The sequence below is a fragment of the Cotesia glomerata genome, linkage group LG1 (genome assembly GCF_020080835.1).
Source record: "Cotesia glomerata isolate CgM1 linkage group LG1, MPM_Cglom_v2.3, whole genome shotgun sequence".
Lineage (NCBI taxonomy): Eukaryota > Metazoa > Arthropoda > Insecta > Hymenoptera > Braconidae > Cotesia > Cotesia glomerata.
The window spans coordinates 3,054,365-3,063,885 of record NC_058158.1 but is presented as its reverse complement, the minus strand read 5'-3'; the positions used below and the strand labels follow the sequence as shown (position 1 = coordinate 3,063,885).

Sequence of the window (9,521 nt, the reverse complement as noted above, 5' to 3'; positions counted from 1 at the left end):
AATAATAATAAAATATATTACGTGAAGATCATTTTAAGAATAAATTAACAAATTCTGTAAGATATATTTTATTAGTTTATAAATATAGGCCAAATACTGAAATGCGTATAGTTCGCAACTGCAAGTTAAAATTGAATTCTCGAATGTATTACACGTATTATTAGCATAAATTTAAGAGGGAGGAGAAAGATAATAATTGAGGAAAAATATTTGAGATTATATCGCTGTTGTTTCCATTTTTTAATAAACAATATTTATAATTAATTAATTAAATACTTAAAAATATAAATTTTTATAAAAAATTAGTTGTATTATTTATTTTATCAGTCATTTTTAGTGAGCTCCCGATAAAGGAGCTTTCGATACGGCGGCAATCTCATCTTTAAATTGCGCTATTGTTTCTTTAGCCAGTGTCAATTTTTCCTTATACTCAATAACCTCTTGACGAATTTTATTACGTGCCTCAGCAATAGCTTTCAATGTGCTCTGTTTTTTAGCTTCAACTAAAATTATCAAGAAAAAAATCACAATTGATTACTTCAGCATTTGAATTAATAAAACAATAACTAAAACTGAGTGATAATTACAATCAGTTTCATGTTTCCATGGTCCATGGGTCATCGGCCTTGTAGTACTGAGCAGATGTTGCATCAGCTGTGTGGGATCTTGAAATACTATTTCTTCATAAAATTCAGACACTAAATTTTTTTTACCATTCTGTGCTTCTGGTGGTGATTGAAATAGCTTTAATATGTGATAAATAGTGACCTAAAAAAAAATGTTCAAATTAATACTAGTAAAAAAAAAATCTCAATCAGAAATTAAGGTAGGAAATTCGTGTAGAAGGCAGTTTTCATTGATTTTTTTAATCTATAAAAAATTAATATTATTTATTGAAACTATCAGGTTATTTTATAGATATATTTGAATGTATTATAATCGTAATTATTTATTATGATTATTTTGTTAATTAATTTATTTATTTATTTCAAATAGAATAAACGCCGATCGGCTATATACATATAAGGTTTTTACAAGTTTAAATAATTAACTGATTAGATAGTATCATTTTTGTGCATGAACTAGAAAAAATATAAAGATAAGAAATTATTGCACAGATTTATAGACTAATGGAGTAGTAATAAGTTTTTTACATTAGATGCAAAGGTGGAGAGTGAACCACTGAAGTAATCTAACTCAGCACAGTGATAATTAACTAAGTCCGTAATTCTGTTTATTTGTCCATAACACACGTAGTTTTTTGTTGTTTTTATTATAACTTGAGTCCAGCAACCTTCAGATCTCAGATCTGAATTGAACCTATTATTCTAAGCTAAAGTGATGTATGTACAATATAATCTTACAATTGTTTTCTTTAAATTGACTTGAATCTATGAATTTATGTGCAATTAACTAGTCATACCATATAATATTGCTGTAAGCTATGTTCGATGAGAAATTTATTTCAAATAAATAAAATAAATAAATTATAGATATATTTATGAGTGCACACCAACTGCTAAGTCAGAAACAACCTACGATGTGTATCAGCTGATATCTCCGCTACTTTTTAAGTTATGTTGTCGTAAAATATGGAAAAATATAAATCGACGGTCTAATTAGCAATTGGTCTAACTTCTTTTTTTTTAGAGGGTGATTTTTTAACATTTGGATGTAACAATAGTCTAATTATAAATAATTTTAATGATCCAAACCAAAATATTATACCTCTACTAAATATTAAATCGCTTTTTAGAGTGATAATAAATTTTGAACTAATTGTTTCTTCGTACAAATGGAAGATTTTATAAAATGGAGTTAGACAATTTGCTAATTAGAACGTCGCAATATATGTATAAAATAACCTGATAGTTTCAATAAATAACATTAATTTTCATACTTTAAAAAATAAATAAAAAATTAGCATGAAAATGTCTTTCTACACATATTTCTCCCCTTAAACGCTCAATTTTTGCAAGATTGCATAAACTTACCGGTCTTTCATTAGGATCATTGAAATAAATTTTAATAACTATTTCAAATTCTCCCCAACCAGTTTCAGTAACTTCATACGGAGGTTTTGTAACAATTCTATTTTGATTATTGTAACTCTCATGGAGTTTAAAGTGTACTTTTTTGACATACGCCGACATATCCTCGTTATTGTATGGTTTTACATACACGGTCCACTGATGAGTATGACCATCTTCTTCACGTTTTTTACCAAAAAACCTTGCTACATTTCCATATACCAATGGTTTGACAATTGTTACGCCCTAAAATGTTCAACAAATAATTATTTAGAAATTAATAACACTAAATGGAGAACAATGCTAAAGTTAGCAGACATCTAATAATTTTTTTAATTTTTATGACAAATCAATTATTGCAAAAATATTTTTCTCCTTTCCGGGCGGAAAGCGTCAATTTTCCGCCCGCTGCGCTAAATGAAAATGCCGCTTTCCGCCTCCGTCGAAGAGAAAATAGTATTCTCACCACGGGCAGGAAATAAGAAAGCCTCAGATCACATGTTTGTCGACCTCGGCTTCGCCTCGGTCAACAATTACATGTAATCTGAGACATTTCTTATTTTCCTGCCCTAGGTAAGAAAAATATTTATAAACATTTTAGGTGTGGAATTTTAGAAAAAAATTTCTTTCATTATAATTTAATTGTTGAAAAAATCAGAAAAAACTTTTAGATGTATATTGAATTCAGTACTGTAAATAGAGGTTAAGAAAATTACCTTTACACGACCACCAGAATCTGGGCCGAATTCGTTGGTGGTAGCAACTGCCATTACTTTGAACATTGATTAAATGTTATTTAATTGAACTCATTACTACTTAATAATAAAAATAAAAAATTGTTTGTTATTGACAGTAACTATTCGACCGATGGTACGGGATACGAGGCACAAAGAAAAATGGTCACTTTATGATCTGAAGTTGACAGATATAAATTTTTTTATAATTTTATAACAATTGAATAATTATAAATAAAGAATTTATGAAAAAAATTCCACGAGTAAAAATTTAAAAAAAATTATTAGTGAAAAATTTTTTTATTATGATTGATTTATTATAAAAATTAAAAAAATTGACAGCTATCAGCTAACTTCAGTTTTATGGTAATTTTCACTAATCCACGCATGCGCACAGCTCACCTATCTTAAGCGCCAAAAAAGTTACCAGAGATTCAAATGTGTTAATTTAACTTTTATCAAAAATCTCATTTTTTTCACTTGTTAAAATTGAAGATACATTGTAGTAAATGACGCTGAAGTTGACAGATATTAATAACTTTTTAGAATTTTATAGCAATGAAATAATTATGAAAAAATTCCTTATTTAAAAATAAAAAAAAAGTTATTAGAAAAACTTTTTAAAAGAATTTTTTTTTTATTAAAATTGATTTGTTATAAAAATTAAAATAATTTACAGTTGCCAGCTAACTTAAGTATCATTGTAATAACAAAGGTTCAGAATTTTTAATTCCTTACCCGAGACGTATTTTAGTTTGAATTTATTTAATGCAATCATATCTTTTGTTTTGATTCAAAATTTGCGTAATGTATAGTAGAATTTTTTTTTAACTTTTCAAAAAAATGATATTTAATTTTAATAATATTCATCCATCATTATTATTATTATTACAGTAAAAAATATATAAGATAGATACTGAATTAAATCGAACAATAATGGCTGGTCACTCGATAATTTTGAAGATAGGGACTTTTTTTTTAAATTTTCCGGGGTTCAAAATGTTGAATCTCTAAAAATTTCTTGTATAATTCTACCTCATATTCAACTTACGAGTAACTTTCTTTACTTTAAATTATCTGTTATGTAATTTGAATCTGAAAAAGATTTCAGGCTAAAAAAATTTATTATATATACTTATCAGTTGAAGTATTAATTTTAAGTTCCAGTTATGATTATATGAAAAGTTTAATAATTAATTACATTAAAGATCAGAAAATAATAAATAAATACACTGGTAAAATGTACTTATAAATATTATTTTAAATTTTTTATTATATCAGTAGTTATAATTAGTTTAGAAAAAAAAAAAGATTACTAATTAATAATTCAAGTATTGTAATAAAAATAATAAAGAGTTACAAAGCAAATTATTTCCACAATTTTTTAATGGACATATTCTTTTCAGAATCTTTCTGCATGACCTTTGCGACTGCCATTTCGAAATCTTCTTGAGTAACATGAACTCGGCGTTCACGAAGTGCGTACATTCCTGCTTCAGTACAAACTCCCTGAAAAAAAATTTAATGATTTTAATAAATTTATAATTTACAATATTATTTATAATTTTAATATTTAATAAATTTATTAATTATTTAAAATAACAATCTTGACAATAAATAAAATAAAATTACCTTGACTTCAGCTCCAGAAGCGCCAGGCATAAGTTCGGCAATTTTTCTTAAATTAATTCCACGGGTCAAATTCATTTTCCGTGAATGAATTTTCAAAATATCAAGCCTAGCTTCTTCATTTGGTGGAGGGAACTCAATTTTACGGTCAATTCTTCCAGGACGAAGTAACGCGGGGTCGAGAATATCAATACGGTTGGTAGCCATAATGACTTTTATATTTTTAGTAGCTTCAAAACCATCAAGCTGATTCAATAATTCTAACATAGTACGCTGTACTTCGCTGTCACCCCCAGATCCTGATTCAATACGCGAGCTACCAATGGAGTCGATTTCGTCCATGAATATAATTGAAGGTGCGTGTTCCCGAGCCATCACAAACAACTCACGTACCATACGCGAACCTTCTCCAATGAACTTCTGCACCAATTCGGAACCAGATACACGGATGAAGGTACATTCGGTGTGATGAGCGACTGCTCGGGCCAGAAGGGTCTTACCAGTTCCAGGTGGTCCGTACAAAAGCACTCCTTTAGGTTGGGCGATTCCAAGGGCGTCAAACAGCTCTGGATGCTTGACCGGCAACTCGATCACTTCCTTTATTTCCTTGATCTGCTTATCTAGACCACCAACCATCTCGTAAGTTGAGTCAGGAACTTTTTCAACCATCATCAACGATACCAATGGATCAACTTTATTAGGAAGAATTTTGTGCAGCGTGTAGCTTTCATTTCTCAATGCTACACGTGAATTTGGCGTTACGTCGTTAATGTCAATGTTTTTGTCCAAGTCGACTACGAATTTTCCCTCGGGGTGGACTTTCACGAGGACTTTTTTCTTGTCCATTGGTTTAACGACCTCTCCGACGTAAGATCCTTGCTCTTGGAGGAGTTGTAACTCTTCACGTAACATACGGACTGTAATAGTAAAAATATTGTCAATAATAACTTTAAATAAAATTAATATTAGTGATTGATCAACGATAATGACGTTATGGTGATTATTTACAAGTGGGGTCACCCCATTTTGCCCTATGTTTGGCCATAGAAATTTTTTTTTTGTTTAAATTAGATTAGATTTATTAATTTATCCCAAGGCACAACAGCTAAATGGCAAATATAACAAAATACAATATTTACAGTATTAACAATTAAGTAGAGTCTTAAAACTAGATTAATCTATATAAACTAAACAAATTCATTATTCTACGTACAAAAGTACGATAAATACTGAGGAAGTTATTGCCAATACAGTTTTCATAATAGTAAGGTAAAGTACCCAGTACTTGAACACTTATAAAAATGGGACCAGTACTTGAACAGACTTTTCGAATTGTTATAATATAAAATCCGGAAATTTATTATGAGTAATATGCGCATATTATAATTATTAAATGATACAGTAATTGATTTTTGTAAGTTTTTTCAATTATAAATCAAAACAATTATATTTTTATTAACTTAAAAGTTGACATGTCGAGAATCGCCGATAGATGCTATTTTTTCATGAAAAAGGTACTAAATCGTAAACCGAAGAATCAGTAAAAAAAAACGGTATATCATCATTCTAAGTAAAAAAAATTGTACCATCTAATGAAATAGTCTTTTCTAAATAAGTAGTTTTAATATTAATCTTAATCGAGTTAACCGAAAAGTTTTATAGAACAATACTAAGTAAACAAAAGTTCATGTTTGGAAATTTAGTTATAGTATTTAAGTTTTGATTTAAATTGTTCGTTTTTTTATCAAAAAAAGATAAAATATAAATTTTATCCAAAAATGTGAAAGCCAATATTTTTTCCAACTTTTAAAAGAAAAAAAGATATCGAAATCATTATTTTTTCCTTTCACGACATTTTTTATCATAAATCCACCGTAAAAACAAGCAGAATCAAAAAAAAATTTTTATATGTTAATTTTTCACCTATAGTTATGGCCCAAAATGGGGTTGACTCCACTTGTAAATAATTACCGAAGTTATCTGACAACTCTCAATTTTTTTTAATTTTTACAACAAATTAATTGCAATGAAAAAAAAGCTTTGCTAAATTTCCACTAATAATTTTTTTTAATTTTCACATGTGGAATTTTGTAATTAAATTTTTTTCATAGTAATTTCATGATTATAAAATTCTAAAAAAGTTCCTTATGTCCATAAAGTTCAGTGTTTTGATTGGCTATGGTACTTAATTAATTAATGGCTTATTATTAAAACTTTATAACTAAAATAAAAATAGTTACTTTAAATTATTGATCGCTATCTTTTTATAATTAAAATATTTCGTTTTTCTATTTATTAACTAAAGTTTATTTTTTTGTCTACAAGTTATGCTTAGCATGTAATACTGCTATAAAAATTTACAACAAAATTTTTATGAAAGAAATGTAATTAATAATAATAAAACAAACAAATAAATATTGCAAAAAACTAAATAAAATACAATTCTAATTATAACATTTCTAGTGTTTACAAAATTAAAAAAAATTTTTTTTAATCTGATTTTAAATTAAAAAAAATATTAATGTTTACAAAAATAATTCACATACTATGCATATATATTTAAAAAAAAACCAAATAAATATTTTTATTTTTAGTCGGTTAATATTTATAACACTGATGGCAACTACTCTTTCATAAAATTAATCATATCAAGAATGAATATGTCATATAGACATTTTAATATTTACGATTTAAATGATATTATATATATATCAGAATAAAAATTTTAAATATTAGTTATTAATAAAATAAAAAATAGTAAAAATAAAAAATTACCCTTGGCATTGAGTTCATTACGCTGAGCTTGTAATCGCCGTAAATTTTGACTTTTCTCCGAAACAATCAGCTGTAATTCTTCAATTTTTGTGATATAATATTGTTTAAATCCTTCACCATTATTAAATTTATTATCGACCTCCATCTAAAACATCAAAATTTTTATAAATAATAGTTAAATACCGATAAAAAAAAAATAAAATCAGAATGACAGACAGAAATATAACCAAACTAATGAATTACACATATTAAATAAATAAGTAAAATTACAAAAAATTAAATTAAAATTACCTTGTTTAGGAGCGTCATTTTGTTGCTTTTTTGTTGACTTGTTGTTTATAATTATTATTTTAGTCTAATAAAGTCAATATACTAATTATTCATTTAACAGATCCCGGACCAACAGATGAATGAAGTTATCTGCATATTTACTGAAAATGCTAGTCATCACTAGCATTTTTAGTTCGTATACTCATCCCTAGATGTCATTTAAATTCAAATACTCTTGATCTATGAGAATAGCCTTGATATTTTGTAATTTTTGTTTTAATCTTGATGAAGATTAAATTAGCCGACATTTGAAAATTTTTATAATTTATTTTATTGAAAAAATTATTAAAAAACAATTAAAAGAAAAAATTTCACATTTGGAAGATTTTAAAAATTGTACGTGCAATTTTTTTTTAAGTATTTTTTTACTTGTAATTTAATTGAGTCGGCTAATTTTAGTATCATTTACTTTTGTCATCGTCAAATAAATTATAAAAATTTTAATTTATTTATAAAATCGAAATAAATAAAAAATTAAAATTAAAATTTCTCATTTCGAGAAGCTATCGACAAAATCGTTGATAAATTTAACAAGTTTTAAATAATCAACAAAATTTCCCTCATCTTTCTTCAAGTTTTAATAAAATTTTTTTATCCACATTCTAAATGAATTAAAATTACATGGATACTTATTATTATAATTTTGAGCATTGAAAAATTAAATTTATGACATAAAAATAGAAAAAAAAAAAAAAACTGGAAATCGGTTGACCCTGAAGGCTACAGTGAAAAAAAAATTAACTTAATTCGAGAGAAAAATTCTTAAACCAAGAAAATAATTTTTAAGAGGGTAATTGTCTTAAATCAAGACGAAAAATTCTTGGATCAAGTAAAATTTCCTTAAATCAAGAAAAATTTATTAGTTCAAGAATTTTTCTACTCAAATCAAAAAGATTAAGTTCTTCAAAATTATATATTTGATTCAAGAAATTTTTTTGTTCTGTGCATCCCTTAAACTTCAGGTGAATTTTTGAGCCCAAAACTAACTTTCTTGACGGCATTTGACGAAGTTTTTTAGATGCAAAAAAGTATATCAAATACCTGGAGTTAATTAATCAAATATTTTTAACGTTATATTATATTATGCAACTTCCCGCTAATTCCGTTAATTAGCTAGCTCTTCGAGCTCAAAAGTACAATCTGTGTGTTGTTTTAAGCTCTCCGAGCTCAAAAAATACCTTTTCTATGCTTTTGAGCTCTTTGAGCTCAAACGTCTGATAGAAGTTTCATAGAACACTATTTTTGAATGTTCAAACCACAATAACTTTTTAATAAATGAACCGATTTTTACGCAGTTGGCGGCATTCTACGTAGTTTTTGAAGCCTTATGAAAAATTTCTAAGTTTCAATTGGTCAAACTAGAAATTTCGGAGTAACTGAAAAAACACTTTTTTCGGTTTCTTTCGTTCACGATATCTCTCGAACGAATCAACCGATTTTGACCGGATTGGCGGCGATCGACGTGGTTTTTCAAGGTTGAGAGCTGATTAGTTTTGGAATCGATCGGTCGAGCCGTTTAAAAGTTATCCCAAAAATCACTTCAGAAAAAATTTTTTCCTACTTTTTTAGATTTCTCCAAATTTCTCAAAATCTATCGGTCCGAATCGGTTCAAATTAACAGGTAATCTAAGTTTGTCGAAGCCCTTTCGAATGGCACCAACCGCGATGAAATCGGTTCAACTGTTCAAAAGTTATAAGAGGTTTACATACTTACACACACACACACACACACACACACACACACACACACACACACACACACACACACACACACACACACACACACACACACACACACACACACACACACACACACACACACACACACACACACACACACGGATACACACTTACATACATACATACAGACATAGTGACACCCTCGCGGGAATAGTCAGGATTTTCGAAAAACGGGGTAAAACCAATAACTTCCCGATTTTTGAAAATTTTCAATTTTCTTAGCGGGAAGTTAAAAATTGTTTATAGACTTTTATTTTTTGAATATCTTATATAATGAATATTT

At 27.4% G+C, this 9,521-nt stretch overlaps 2 protein-coding genes across 2 annotated transcripts; both read right to left on the bottom strand.

Moving 5' to 3' along the window:
- Positions 1–52: 52 nt before the first annotated feature.
- On the bottom strand, positions 53–2,981 carry LOC123261580 (YEATS domain-containing protein 4). Its single transcript, XM_044723255.1, has 4 exons — positions 2,747–2,981; positions 1,995–2,276; positions 588–768; positions 53–503 (listed from the first exon to the last, which is right to left on the bottom strand). Exons 1-4 carry the CDS (start codon positions 2,810–2,812, stop codon positions 334–336), a joined length of 699 nt encoding a protein of 232 aa, XP_044579190.1. The 5' UTR covers positions 2,813–2,981; the 3' UTR covers positions 53–333.
- A 1,026-nt stretch (positions 2,982–4,007) lies between these two features.
- On the bottom strand, positions 4,008–7,606 carry LOC123261539 (26S proteasome regulatory subunit 8). The gene is made up of 4 exons (XM_044723193.1): positions 7,460–7,606; positions 7,169–7,313; positions 4,397–5,310; positions 4,008–4,273 (listed from the first exon to the last, which is right to left on the bottom strand). The coding sequence occupies exons 1-4, from the start codon at positions 7,475–7,477 to the stop codon at positions 4,133–4,135; spliced, it is 1,218 nt and encodes a 405-aa protein (XP_044579128.1). The 5' UTR covers positions 7,478–7,606; the 3' UTR covers positions 4,008–4,132.
- Between the last annotated feature and the right edge of the window lie 1,915 nt (positions 7,607–9,521).